Source organism: Acipenser ruthenus, chromosome 1, assembly GCF_902713425.1.
Source record: "Acipenser ruthenus chromosome 1, fAciRut3.2 maternal haplotype, whole genome shotgun sequence".
NCBI classification, from domain to species: Eukaryota; Metazoa; Chordata; class Actinopteri; order Acipenseriformes; family Acipenseridae; genus Acipenser; species Acipenser ruthenus.
Window position 1 is genome coordinate 111,900,153 of NC_081189.1, and position 16,221 is coordinate 111,916,373.

General features: G+C 36.1%; 1 gene segment (V, D, J or C); it reads right to left on the reverse strand.

Moving 5' to 3' along the window:
* Positions 1-305: 305 nt before the first annotated feature.
* Positions 306-13,685, reverse strand: LOC117420665 (Ig kappa chain V region Mem5-like). The segment is given in 4 exon segments: positions 306-1,066; positions 2,509-2,543; positions 13,119-13,416; positions 13,610-13,685. Coding segments are annotated over 4 exon segments (714 nt in total).
* Between the last annotated feature and the right edge of the window lie 2,536 nt (positions 13,686-16,221).

A 16,221-nucleotide genomic window follows, 5' to 3' on the forward strand; every position in this document is an offset into this window, starting at 1 on the left:
AACACATGAATATCCCTCAGCTTTAAAGATAGACTAAAATAAGCAAGATTATTCTACAGGAGTACATATTGTGACTAATGTTTTTTTTTTTTTTTGTATGATTCACATACAGTATCAAATTACATGTTTGTAACAACTGTCTTCTGATGCAGTCAGTAATTGGTTGTAGAATAAATACAAATAAATACATTATATATATATATATATATATATATATATATATATATATATATATATATATATATATACAATTCTAAGAATAATAATCGAAATGCAGTTTATAAAGAAATAGTTGTATTACTGGCTTTGCTTGAATTATTATTTGTTTATTTTTTTTTCCTTTTATTGAATACACACATAAAACAGCATACTATACTACACAGGAATGCTGAAGCCCAAACAATGTTATATGTGCCATAGAGTGAAATATCATTTCAGCAATTTAGTTACAAATGCTTAACATGCTAACACAGCATATCGCTACATGTTTTATAATCTAACATTGGTGTTACAGAGAAATATGTTTGCTTTTTAAAATTCAATTGTATTTATTTATTCCTTTTTTTAAAGATTTTATTCTGTTAGTCATTCATATTACATAACAATAAGCCAAAACAGCCAAAAGCACTAACATGTTAGAATGGTATACAACTGTGTAGCCTACTACTGTATTTCTAGCAATATTTAAACCAATATCTTAAAACAATGACAATGGTTTGACTTCCCAGCTAGTTTTACGCAGTTGTACACTGGCTTCTATTGATGGTGCTCACAATAGGGGCTGCGGAGTTTTCATGCTTGATGATGCAGGAGTATTTTTCGCTGGACTCCCACTTTGCCCGCGTCAGCGTGAGGATGCTGCTCATGCTGTACGTGTTGTCTGACGCCTTGAGCGACTTGCTGTTGAGAATCCCGTCTGTCTGGCTCTTGTCGTCGATTTCCCACACGACTTCGACGATGTCTGGGTAGAATTTGTCGACCAGGCACACAAGCGTTGCCCAGTTCTTTGAGAGCTCTTCAGCTGAAGGAGGTAGCAGACTGACAACCGGGGAAGCCAGCGCTCGGCCTGAGGAAGCACAGAAAAGGTTAGGGACTGGTTAGGGCTTGCTTAATTAGAACTTTTAAATTGTTCTCAGCTCTTAAAAAAATGCCGAGTTCTAGTTACGCATAAAATGTTACAGCTAACTTGAAATCTGCATCTGTTTCAGAGCTGAAAACAAGTAAAAAGGTCTAATTTAGCAAATTATCAGGACAGTGAAGGGTTTTGTGTATTTGAGAGCTCAGTTGAAATGAAAACCAGAAGACACATGGAGTCCTCACGACCGGGTTTGAGAAGCCCTGGGTTAGGGACTTTGGTATTTTTGTACGCTGTTTCTTCTAGCCTATGGGTTTTTTATTTATTTATTTATTTATTTATTTATTTATTTATTTATTCATTATTTTTTCTTGCAGAACATATTTTCACCCTCATACATGCAACCTATAACAATTTGAACCAAATGTTTAGAAATTAAAAATCAGTTTTCGACAACATATTTTAAACAGGTTATTTATGTACTTTTTATTTTGGTAACACATTTCGGTAACGCTTTTGTGTTTTTTGTTCGTATAAAATGAAAAGAAATACGTTTAAAATCAGTTGAATTATTATTATTATTATTATTATTATTATTATTATTATTATTATTATTATTATTATTATTACAGCATATAACGTTTATTAAGTCCATTAGATTTTTCTTTATTCACGAGGCTTCAAAAAGAGAAATGCAGCAACTTTTAGAATACCTTAAAAACTAACTTTTTTTAAGAACACACAGAAGTAATAATGTAATAACTTGAGTTTAACTTGGATTTAACTTGAGTCACCTACAATTGTATATGTGTTGAAGTAAACAGCGACTGGTATTTTAACAAATTCATTGCTATAATAATAATAATAATAATAATAATAATAATAATAATAATAATAATACTTAAATATATAAAGAAGACCCACAAGTATAATTTATCAGCTTGTTTATCAAATTATTTGAAGAAAATGGACATGTTGAACATATTATTAATTTCTCATTGTAAAAATTTAAATATTGTCATTTTTGGTTGCCCATACTTTTATAATAAAAAGTGTGTTGTTTTTTTTTTAGTTTTTTTTATTTTAAATGTTTTTATTCCAGTAACTGTTTTTGTGACTTACTCAAAAAAAGAACATACAGCAAACTTTTACCCCAATAACACACCAGGTTGATAATCAAAATGTTTTTAATAGATAGGACTCATCAGTGTCATTTTTGTTAGACTTTTATAAATAATTAAAGCCGGTTTTTAAATTACTTTATTGCTTAGCCCCCTATTTATTTTGATAAAGCATCCCAGTATCAATTTTTTTTAAAAAATGTTTATTTTTTATTATTTTATGTACACTATAAATTTTCCTATTATGACATAAAATCTCAATATTTATTTCTACCTTTCACAGCACAATAGTTAAAATGCTATCAAACTTACTTTTTACCACCACCTTGGTCCCTTGCCCGAATGTCCAACACAGTCACTGATGCTGATTGAGCCCTGGTACAAAAATCTACCTGGTGCTCCCGTTGCACTATATGCCTCTGTTCTATTTTAGTATAATGTGTATTGTTTTTCCACTGTGTAATACACAGTTTTGTGTTCAGGAAGGGTTTTTTTCTTTCGAAATTTGAAAACTATTTGTTCTATAGATTTGTAGCAGGCTCATTAAATAATCAAACATAAATAATACCATTGAAATATTAAATGATTATACTGCAGGTTATCTGCAGTTTTTTTTAAAGTTTCAACTCTAGCACATATTTCATACTTTTTTTGTATCTTACAGTTTGCTATACCACAGGAATACATTCAAAACCTTTAACAGTAACAAAATCAATGTGAAGTAATAAATACTTACTTTTTCCTGTACAGCCACAAGTGACAACATTCATAAAACGAAAAAAAAAACCTGTATTTCCCAGAAAAACTCAGCTAAAATATATCACAGTGATCTACTTACTCTTTACAATCAGCCTGGTCCCCTGGCCGAAAGTGTACCACAGTGATCAATTCAGAGCGACACACTGTACATAAAGAAAACAGGTTCATTTACTTGCTTCACAACTGCCCATGCTTCAACACACACGGTTTACCATGGGATGCAAATCTGCATTCAGCTATTTCATGCAGTTGTGTCAATAGCCAAAACCATATGAATGTTGTACTTTCTATTCTAATCAACCCACTGAGAGTCTAGACCAATATATTTAGATGCATATCTAGCTCAGGCATTGCACTTATCATTGCTTCATTACTACCAAAACATGAATTGGTCAAAATTGAATTTAAATAGGGCAAAGTTTGTCTTTTAAGAAAATGCACTATTATAAGACTGTAGGGTTTGGCGAGATACCAGAAATAAAGATCCTATACCATACAATTGGCCTAAGAAACCTAAACAAAATGTCAATGAAGGTCAGATCCAGTACCTGTTATCCTTTTTAAGCAAGTCCTGGATGTTTACAGCATTAAATGACTGGTTGCAAGTTCCAATGGTCCAGATTAAAGTTATTAACTTGATCAAAAGCTTCAGAAAGGGTATAGTATGTAATCTTGAAAAGAGGATGTAAAACTCAATACAGTAACGGTGTTGCCTTCAAGAGGTTTTTGTGTTGGCGTGTATCACTGTGAAAGGGGTGCTATAGTCCTGCTGACAAAAGTAATCTCCATCATCCTCGGGCTGCACATTGTTGATGGTGAAAGTTAATTCAGTTCCAGACTGGGAGCCACTAAACCGACTTGGGACTCCAGTATGACGATTGTTTGTCCAATAAATCAGGAGCTTGGGAGTTTCCCCTTCCTTAAACTGATACCAGTGTCCCTCACTGCTGACAGAGCTCCCCGCTTTACATTTGATAGTGACAGATTGTCCTCTAAGAACAGACAGCGAAGCTGGAGACTGATCCATAACAATCTGGCCGTGCAGATCTAAGAAGAAAGGAAAATACAATACATCAGTTTGCAATGATTGACCATATACATGTTACTGTTACCATTAGATCAACTCAACTTCTTAAAACCAGGTATACTGTAGTCAAGTGAATAGTTTAAAATCTTTAGTGCAGTTATATTCTTTTCACAGATCTACATTTTAGACTTGTATTTAGTAAGCTCCTACATTTCAAGTCTAAACCCTGGGTATAAATTGATAAAAGGCAAAAGTTAAAGTTGACTGTACCTACCGTGGATTAAGATTAACAGGGTAGCCAGCAAGCTAATCATTGACATCTTAATGTTCATGTGGCAATAAAACTTCTATAGAAACTAGCATGCTCAGTGCACCAGGCTCTTTAAACTCTCCTTGGAGCTCTCAGACAGCTCTCTTGGGAACACACTATATGCAAATTAGTTATTTTCGCTCAAGTGGTTCAAGTAGAAGCATGCTTCCTTTCTATTATTATTATTATTATTATTATTATTATTATTATTATTATTATTTATTACAGTTATTGGGGTTGGGGTTGGCGTTGGGGTTGGGGGTTGGGGTCGGGGTCGGGGTCGGCGTTGGGGTTGGGTTTGGGGTTGGGGTTGGCGTTGGGGTCGGGGTCGGGGTCGGGGTCGGGGTCGGGGTCGGGGTTGGTGTCGGGGTTGGGGTTGGGGTTGGGGTTTTTGTGTAGACCTTTAGTTTTGGCCCTTGTGCTGTTTTATTTGTTAGTGTATTTTGTTTGTCTCGTACTGTACTGTGATTAAACGTGCTTGATAGCGCTTCACTGCAGCGTTCTTGTCTGAGTCTGTCTTCCTGCCGGTAACAGCTTGGGCAGTGACGGTACCCTGTCACAGGGACTGAAATAAAAATCTTAATGCTCTCAAAGGAGAAGGTGCTCACGACAGCTCTTACTATAAATATACAGGCAGGGTTATTATAATTTGCAAAGTTGTAGCTGGACTTTCTCACAGGTAAGGTGGGAATCCCATGAATAAGGATGTACTGTTCATTGAAGAACAAACCTAAAACGCTTTTCAACCGGAAAGGAAGATAAACACAAATACAGAGCTAATCCTGTCATACAGATATTTTTTAAACAACTCATATGAATGTACATAAAAATGTGAAGAGTTTACAATGAAAATGTTTGTGTCTGAAATTTAAGGGTATTAAGAGTACAGTAAATAAGTTAAAAATACTTCAAAATCTAGGTAACCAGGTCAGCCAGTGTCTTACAGCTGGTTTCATAGACCCCAATTAGCAATAATCTTGGACTACTCAATGTTAACTTTGGTAAGGCAGTTCAAAATTAGAACTAATCAGGATCTGTGAAACTAGCCACAAATGTATAGGTTATCTTTATTAACAGGTGGTAATAAAACACCTGTATATATTTTTATAAAGTGTGGTTTCATTTATTTCAAACCAGAAATCACACAGAAAAAGAAAACTACTTTAACATACTTAGTGACATATACGATAGGGGCAGGCTTATTAGTTTCCAGGATTTGACCTCCCTTTTCAACTTACCAGGACCATCTTTTTTCTTATATCTTAGACTGTGCTCTGCTTTGAGCACTTACTGTATGTTCACCATTTAGAACATAAGAACATAAGAAAGTTTACAAACGAGAGGAGGCCATTCAGCCCATCTTGCTCGTTTGGTTGTTAGTAGCTTATTGATCCCAGAATCTCATCAAGCAACTTCTTGAAGGATCCCAGGGTGTCAGCTTCAACAACATTACTGGGGAGTTGGTTCCAGACCCTCACAATTCTCTGTGTAAAAAAGTGCCTCCTATTTTCCGTTCTGAATGCCCCTTTATCTAATCTCCATTTGTGACCCCTGGTCCTTGTTTCTTTTTTCAGGTAAAAAAAGTCCCCTGGGTCGACATTGACTATACCTTTTAGGATTTTGAATGCTTGAATCAGATCACTGCGTAGTCTTCTTTGTTCAAGACTGAATAGATTCAATTCTTTTAGCCTGTCTGCATACAAATGACTTTTAAACCCGGGATAATTCTGGTCCCTGTGGTACACCACTGGTTACCTCGCTCCATTTTGAGGTTTCTCCTCTAATCAGTACTTTCTGTTTTCTACATGTTAACCACTCCCTAATCCATGTGCATGCATTTCCTTGAATCCCTACTGTGTTCAGTTTGAGAATTAATCTTTTATGCGGGACTTTGTCAAAAGCTTTCTGGAAATCTAAATAACCCATGTTGTATGCTTTGCAATTTTCCATTGTCGATGTTGCATCCTCAAAAAAGTCAAGCAGGTTAGTTAGAAACAATCTCCCTTTCCTAAAACCATGCTGACTGTCTCCCTGGATATTGTTACCATGTAGGTAATTTTCCATTTTAGATCTTATTATAGTTTCCATAAGTTTACATATAATAGAATTCAGGCTTATTGGTCTGTAGTTACCTGGTTCAGTTTTGTCTCCCTTTTTGTGGATCGGTATTACGTTTGCAATTTTCCAGTCTGTCGGTATAACCCCTTTGTCAAGAGACTGTTGCATGATCTTGGTTAGCAGTTTGTAAATAACTTCTGTCATTTCTTTGAGTACTATTGGGAGGATCTCATCCGGCCCAAGGGATTTGTTTATTTTAAGAGCTCCTAGTCCCTTTAACACTTCTGCCTCTGTTATGCTAAAGTTATTTAAAATTGGATAGGAACAGGTCGACATGTGGGGCATGTTGTCCGTGTCCTCCTTTGTAAAAACCTGTGAAAAGTAATCATTTAATATATTTGCTTGTTTTTTTCTTCATCTATGATTTTGCCATTTGTGTCTCTTAGACATTTAACCTCCTCTTTGAATGTTCTCTTGCTGTTATAATATTGGAAAAACATTTTGGAATTGGTTTTAGCCCCCTTAGCAATATTGATTTCTATCTCTCTCTTGGCCTTTCTAACTTCCTTTTTGACTTGTGTTTGTAGTTCCAAGTACTCTTTCTGTGTACTTTGTTTCTGGTCCCTATTAAACGCTCTGAAAAGTGCCTTTTTTTGCTGAATATTTTTTTTAATTGATCTATTAAACCATTTTGGCCATTTTGGTGTAGAGATGTTTGTTTTTGATATGCATAAAAACACAATAAAAAAATCATCACAAAAAAGAAAAAGAAAACTGCCATATGGTTACAGTATGCAGTATAACATTTACAACTTGTAAATATAATTGAACATGTATTACGTGTATAATAATAACCTTCATTAAACAAACAGTATGCTACAGTTGTTCCTCATTTGCTGCTGTCTGTGCCAGTGAGGTTTTTGTACAGCTCTTTATCACTGTGTGAAAGGGAATGTATCACTCTGCATACAGTAGTATTCTGCTTCGTCTTCATGCTGGATATTGCTGACAGTAAATGTGTGGTCAGTGCCACTGTAAGTACCACTGAACCGAGAGGAGACCCCAGTGAAAAGAGTATCTGAATTATAAACGAGGAGCTTGGGTTCTTGTCCTGGTTTCTGTTGAAACAACTCCATATCTCTATCAATTTGTGTTGAGACTTTGCACTTAATAGTGACAGTTTCCCCTTGATTCACAGAAATAGCAACAGGGGACTGATCTACAGTAATGTCAGCCCTGGAATCTGAAAAACAAGGAAAAGCAATATAAATACATTTATACATTTCATTTGTATAATGCTATTCAGTTTTAGAATAATATATTAATAAAAATTACATATATTATTATCAAGCACTTACCTTGAACCAAGGTGATCAGTAAACAGACCAAATAGTTAAGTGACATCATTGTGCCTGTTCTCATTAAACTGGTAATGTGCAAACACTGAAATATAAACTAACGGAGTTTAAAAAGGCTTTATAGAAATGCATCTCCTCTAGAATTGCTTTATGCAAAGTGTATCCTCTATGCAAAACTGTATTCTGTTCCTCATCACTACATCTACTTGCATTGCTTGCTTTAGTTGTAGAATGGTCTCAGTTCATCTTGGACAGTAAATAAACCTGAACCAGGAATATACTGTATGAGTCTGATTACATTAGTTTAGAGAAACTTTGCAAAGACCTCATTTAGCACTTTAAGTTATTAAGTGTATCTGAATCTGGGGCTATGCCTGTCTTTCTGTCCGTATGTCACACAAGTTTTTCTATATAGCTAGAGAAGTCCTTATTCATTTGCGATTGAGCTTGGTCTGGACATACTTCAGCACAAGCCCAGCAGGAGTCCTGTTGAGAAGGGGCCCCTGAGGGTACAGTTACCTGCCTAATCTGTGGCAGTGCCAAGCCCAGTTCAACACTCCCTATTGGAATCCCAGGTTTTGCTTTTGACACTGAAGTAATGAAAGCTAATTACAGCACAAAAACTGTGTTGCTTTCTATTATAAATTGATATGGGTGTTGTGGGACATGTTGTGTGCTGTATTGCAATTTGGTCTACCAAAAAAGTTATCATATTTGTTGTAATGATCATTACAGAGGACCCTTTTTGGTACACCAGGAAATTATGTCAGGTAAAAACTAAAGTTTTTTTTTTTTTAAACATAAACACATTTGCTATAAGAAAACTGGTGTGATTGGATGCTGGGGAGTTATATAATTGTTTTAATGTTCAAACGTCCAAAAAGAGACTAAACAATACATCTGAGAAAAGTTGAGACACAAAACAAAGGTAAGCAAAACAATAATAAACTCTCATACCTATCAACATTTAAAAAACAGTCTTTGGCTGATTTGCAGACCACATTTGAATGTGCCTTGGAATATGTTACAAATACTGAAATCTTTAAATAAAACACCAGAGCTGCTCCACACATCATGAAACATGAACGTTTCCACAAAATTACATTATTTTATACTAAATCCATCCTTGTTGGAGTGAAGCAGAATATGGACGATGACACCAGTCCTCCATTTATTTATTTATTTAGGAAAGTATTTATTATTTACACAACTATTAACATGGGTTACTTCAGAAATTGTTGGTATTTTTAAAACAGTAAGAAAGGTTTCACACCTCATGAATATAACCAACAGCTGTTTTGTAGATTATCATATTTTCGTCAGAAGATTTGAATGAGAAATACCTTCTACTTAAGGGGCCATCATTACAAAATGAAATTTTGATTTGGCTGTAGTGAATTGTCTGGGACCTCCTCATACCAGTGAGTTGTCTGGGTCTTCCTCATACCAGTGAATTGTTGTAATTCAATTTACAAAAATTTCTAACTCTTAATGGTATATTTGAGAAGTTTCAGTCTGGTTTTCGTACTGTTATATTAGATGGACCATCTCATCCCATTCATAATTAAGCATTGCCTGCTTTGCACAGACTCATAGTGCCTTAGAACTGCTATGAATGTATCTCCTGTTTGGATGCGAGGACGCTTTCATTCATGTACAGTATCCATCTCTTATTCTGTCAGACAGTTCAGCACTCACAGACTGCCTCCGAGACTATAACATTGTGGGGTCTTGTGAACGGGAGAGAAAGAATCTGAGCTGTAAATCTACCTCCCAGCCAGGATGGTGGTACGCCTTCACAAGGATGGGCCGACTCGATGGTAGCCTAAAGCACTGGAGCTCTGTGCTTTTGCTTTGCTTTGTTTTGTTTTTATTGCAGACAAGTAGTAAACTGGGAAGCCACGGAGCCAGCAAACACTTCCCGGAGCACCACTACCGGTGTACAGCAACACAACCCGTCCCTGCTCTGGGGCACCTGCACTGCATCACCACTTCAAGCCGTACCTGTGCTGTTGGGACTGTGTATTATTGTTTTGTTTACTCTTTTTATTTGGAACTGCAATTCCAGTGTCCCCAATCCCATTGCTGCTAGCATGACAAACCGTACTGTTTGCTTTATTTATAATAATAAACAGAACTGTTACCATAGTAAATAATCAGCTGTTTGGAAAGTATATCATTCCTGCACCTCTCACATCCTGACAGATCTATTTATTGATCTGCAATTTAGATCTGCCGCTCTTTAGATCAGTAAAATAGGACATTATAAAAATGTTAGACTTTTCAGAGACTTCATGTCAGTTTAAACACTTGTGACACTTCCAGATTCTGTCTTGGAAAAAGTGACTTTATTCAGAGTCGTTCAACATTAATTAACTGACACTTGGTGCAGTACAGAAAAATATAAAACATTACCCCTCAGGAAAGGCTTGCTAATGTATACCCAAAGAACACATTTCCATTTTTTTTTTCAAAAAAACTTTATGTTGAAGTGTCTTGAGGAGCACATTATGGACATATTTGGTGTTTCCTGTGCATAGAATGCATTTTAAGTGAAGGAGGGAAGGGCAGCATTGTATCTTAAACAATAGATTTACCCACCGCTTCCTAACATGATGATAATTACATCATGACAATGCTTTGACACTTGTAATGACAGCCTACCAATTAGAAAACGAAGATAAATCTGAATAATACAATTGGAGGGAGATTGTAATAGAACACATTAAGGATCTTGATACCAGTTGAAGTTAGCCTAGTTACAAAACCAAACGTGCTTTACATAATAGAAATACCAATTCTATGTGACCAAGGCTACTCAGAATCCCACAAAGTAACTTGATTTGTCAATATGGTATTATCTGCAAATGTTTATGGTGTGCTGGATGTGAATTTGAACCAAAAAAACAACAACTAAAGATACTTTGTAGTTTGTGAATTTCCCCCTCAGTGTACCATATATCCCAATACTGTATGTGGCACCATACAGCATGAAGACTAGGTTTGAGTCATTCTACCTCTACTGCTGCTGTCTGTGCCAGGGAGGTTTTTGTACAGCTCTGTATCACTGTGTGAAAGGGCTTGTATCACTCTGCCCACAGTGGTATTCTGCATCGTCTTCACTCTGGACATTGCTGATGGTGAACGTGTGGTCAGCTCCACTCCAGGTACCACTGAACCGACTTGGGGTTCCAGTGAAAAGTTTATTTCCATCATATATTAACATCTTAGGTGCATGTCCAGGTTTAAGCTGATACAGTTCCATATCATCACCAATAACCTGGGAGGCTTTACACTTTATAGTGACAGTTTGACCTGGCACAACTGATATGGCAGGGGGTGACTGATCTACTGTAATGTCACCTCTGGAATCTAAAAAAACAAAAGAAAGAAAGAAAATATTAAATACATAAAAATGCCATTGATTGCATTAACATTTAAAATATGGTTATTTCCTATTTTTTTGTATCCTGCTTATTGAGAATATAACTTTGTACGGCTGATCTACCATAGAATGATTTATATGTATATATATATATATATATAAAATAAATCCCTTACCCTTTGTCCAGACAATCAGTAAACAGACCAGAACACTGAGTGAGATCATGGTGACTCTTCTTGTGACAATGTACTGTAGCAGTGACATGTAAAACTAGGTGGGCTTTAAATGCTTTAAAGAAATCACAATACCACTTATGCAAAATATATCATATATGCAAAACAGTTGGCGGTTTCATATCTACATCTGGCATTGTGCTGGGGGGATCTCATTTCCTCAAGTCCACACTGCAAATACAGTACAGTTTAGAAAGGCCCTAGTGGCATTCTGCCCTCTCCTGTACTTCCCTTCAAAAGAAGTCTTCAGACAGGCGCTACCTCCTGTGCTCCTCATTGACCACCCACCACCAGGACAACATCAACACTCACCCTTGATGGGTACTGTAGAGCCTGCTTTGCACAGACTCATCGTGCCTTAGAACTGCTATGAATGTATCTCCTGTTTGGATGCGAGGGCGCTTTCATTCATGTACAGTATCCATCTCTTATTCCGTTAGACAGTTCAGCACTCACAGGCTGCCTCCGAGACTATAACATGGTGGCTATGTATTGATCTGCAAATTAGATCTGTCGCTCCTTAGATCTGTAGAATAGGGGCATTAAGGAAATGTAAGACTTTTCAAAGACTTCATGTGGGTTGAAACACTTGTGACAATTCCAGATTCTTATGTTCTTATGTTCTTATTCAGTCTTGGAAAAAGTGACTTTATTCAGAGCCTAACAACATTGTTCAACATTACAGTTCAAACAAAACTGATGTCAGTATTTCCTGTAATTACTGTAATTATGACACAGATTCATAATAAACTTTTCTGACCCCAAGCAGTTTTGATGGGTTGCAATGTTCTACAGGACGCATTGTGCAATGCAGATTGTGCACACCATCTTGGGGCTTTACTGTATAAGGTACTTTCTTACTTGTTTAGCCAGTGAAACCTCTTTTATATTAAACTGAATTTCAATTTGTTTAAACAGTGCCAGACTGTATCTTTCCTTTATTTGGCTTTAGGAGTGATCTACAGGTGTACAGTCAAGTGAAATAGTTGCAATGCACCAGCCTATAAATGAGTGCAGTCCACTGTTAATGCTGCTCATTAAATCTCGATAATATTGTAGCAATCTGCACTAAGTGTTATGTGTTGTATCATTTTGTGTCGCTGTTCCGTGTTTTGTCTATGTCCTGAGTGTCTGTGCATGTGAGCGAGTGCACCTGTGAGGTGGGGGGTAGCGTGATCGAGTGGTGATCCCAGTGTGCTTGTGATTGTTGTGCAATCGTGTTGTGTTTGTGCCTCGTTCGATTTGTCAGGTACAATAACGTGTCTTGTTATGTCTACATTGTATGTCTGGTTATGTCTAAATGTTCCATGTTTACGCAGGGTTTTTGTGTATAAAGGGGCAGCTTGCATGCTGCTGTGGGCTGTGTTGTGGTGTGCTGACCTTGGTGAATAAAGTCCGCTGTTTGGCAAATGTGATCTTGCTGAGGTCGCCTGGCTCCTTTTTATTTTCACGCAATGTTACAATATCATGAAAAGCACATTTAAACACAACTATCGGGGGGCAAATTGCAATGGAGCAAATAATCCAGGGGTGTATTGTTTTTGTGTTATCTGCAATTGTTTTCGAAAAAAATAAAAATAAAAAAGAAACCTGCAACAGTTAAGTTGTGTAATTGCTGATCACGAGACATGCTATACAGCACCCCATGTTTATTTAAGAACTTTAATTTACAGTAATTTTAGGTACTGAGTGGCACACATCATTCATCGTGAGCAGCAGGTTTTAGTCTCTCTACCTCTGCTGCTGCTGTCTGTGCCAGGGAGGTTTTTGTACAGCTCTGTATCACTGTGTGAAAGGGAATGCATCACTCTGCCCACAGTGGTATTCTGCATCGTCTTCACTCTGGACATTGCTGATGGTGAAAGTGTGGTCAGCTCCACTCCAGGTACCACTGAACCGACTTGGGGTTCCAGTGACAAGTGTATTTCCATTATATATTAACATCTTAGGTGCATGTCCAGGTTTAAGCTGGTATAGCTCCATATCATCACCAATAACCTGGGAGGCTTTACACTTTATAGTGACAGTTTGACCTGGCACAACTGATATGGCAGGGGGCGACTGATCTACTGTAATGTCACCTCTGGAATCTAAAAAAACAAAAGAAAGAAAGAAAATATTAAATACATAAAAATGCCATTGATTGCATTAACATTTAAAATATGGTTCTTATTTTTTTGTATCCTGCTTTTTGAGAATATAATTTTGTACTGCTGATCTACCGTAGAATGATTTATATATATATATATATATATATATATATATATAAAATAAATCCCTTACCCTTTGTCCAGACAATCAGTAAACAGACCAGAACACTGAGTGAGATCATGGTGACTCTTCTTGTGACAATGTACCGTAGCAGTGACATGTAAAACTAGGTGAGTTTTAAATGCTTTAAAGAAATCACAATACCACTTATGCAAAATATATCATGTATGCAAAACGGTATTCGGTTTCATATCTACATCTGGCATTGTGCTGGGGGATCTCAGTTCCTCAAGTCCACACTGCAAATACAGTACAGTTTAGAAAGGCCCTAGTGGCATTCTGCCCTCTCCTGTACTTCCCTTCAAAAGAAGTCTTCAGACAGGCGCTACCTCCTGTGCTCCTCATTGACCACCCACCACCAGGACAACATCAACACTCACCCTTGATGGGTACTGTAGAGCCTGCTTTGCACAGACTCATCATGCCTTAGAACTGCTATGAATGTATCTCCTGTTTGGATGCGAGGACACTTTCATTCATGTTCAGTATCCATCTCTTATTCCGTTACAGTTCAGCACTCACAGGCTGCCTCCGAGACTATAACATGGTGGCTATTTATTGATCTGCAAATTAGATCTGTCGCTCCTTAGATCTGTAGAATAGGGGCATTAAGGAAATGTAAGACTTTTCAAAGACTTCATGTGGGTTGAAACACTTGTGACACTTCCAGATTCTTATGTTCTTATTCAGTCTTGGAAAAAGTGACTTTATTCAGAGCCTAACAACATTGTTCAACATTACAGTTCAAACAAAACTGATGTCGGTATTTCCTGTAATTACTGTAATTATGACACAGATTCATAATAAACCTTTCTGACCCCAAGCAGTTTTGATGGGTTGCAATGTTCTACAGGACGCATTGTGCAATGCAGATTGTGCACACCATCTTGGGGCTTTACTGTATAAGGTACTTTCTTACTTGTTTAGCCAGTGAAACCTCTTTTATAATAAACGGATTTGTTTAAACAGTGCCAGACTGTATCTTTCCTTTATTTGGCTTTAGGAGTGATCTACAGGTGTACAGTCAAGTGAAAAAGGTGCAATGCACCAGCCTAGAAATGAGTGCAGTCCACTGTTAATGCTGCTCATTAAATCTCGATAATATTGTAGCGATCTGCACTAAGTGTTATGTGTTGTATCATTTTGTGTCGCTGTTCTGTGTTTTGTCTATGTCTTGAGTGCCTGTACATGTGAGCGAGTGCACCTCTGGGGTGGGGGGTAGCGTGATCGAGTGGTGATCCCAGTGTGCTTGTGATTGTTGTGCAATCGTGTTGTGTTTGTGCCTCGCTCGATTTGTCAGGTCCAATAACGTGTCTTGTTATATCTGCATTGTATGTCTGGTTATGTCTAAATGTTAAATAAATAAATAAACTCAATTGAAAGGGAACCCATTGATTCCAATGTCAGACACCAAGATTGCATTTGGAAGTCTACACAGTTAGGTCAGAAGGGTTAAACAGTTATTGCTCTATATTATTATTTATTTCTTAGCAGACGCCCTTATCCAGGGCGACTTACAATTGTTACAAGATATCACATTATTTACATACAATTACATTATTTTTTACACATTATTTTTACATACAATTATCCATTTATACAGTTGGGTTTTTACTGGAGCAATCTAGGTAAAGTATCTTGCTCAAGGGTACAGCAGCAGTGTCTCTCACCTGGGACACCCACGACCCTCTGGTCAAGAGTCCAGAGCCCTAACCACTACTCCACACTGCTGCCCTATATCCCATACGGAACAAACATATTTTAAATATATTTTCTAAATTGTAAATACATTTTTCCAACATCTTTTATGATGTTAAAATCAATATATTATCATATTTTATATATTTTTCATATACCAAAATTGGCCCCTTTTTGGTATATGAAAAATATATTGTAAAATACATGTTTCATATAAAAACAAATTTAATTGTAACTATATATAAAATATTTTTAAAATGTATGAAATATATATAAAATGTTATAAATTTTATACATTTATAATATATGCAGATATATTACTTTTATGTGGTACAGTTCATATTTATATAGTACTACAAATATATATAAAATGCATATTTTATATAGTATAAATATAAAAAATGCATATACTATTTATATGTTACCTAGTAGTACAATATATTATATAAATTAATGTATCCAAAATGTATATTTAATATAATTTAAATGTGTGTATTAAACACTATTTGTATATATGTTATATATATTTAACAGGTTAACATCATTAATACTTTTAAAAGGTATATTACATGTATCCATTACATTGTGAACTAATACGAGTAAAATGCAAATTGTGTGTATTTGAAATACATTGCATACAATTTTAAATATATAAAATAAGCATTTTTCCATGACAAGTAATATATTTTTTACATATTTAAGCAAAAAAGACTTGTCAATAAATGATCCTACAAAGTATGTGCATTTGTACAAATATGACTCAACAGGCAATAACATGGATATTTTTTATTCTCTCAGATTTGTGTCTATTCCGCTTACAATAATGTGCATGACAGAAAGAATAATTCACCAAAAACAAACACACATGAACAGATCCTAAATCAGAACATAGAAACATTTAGAAAGTTGCGAAACCTTTCTAACAA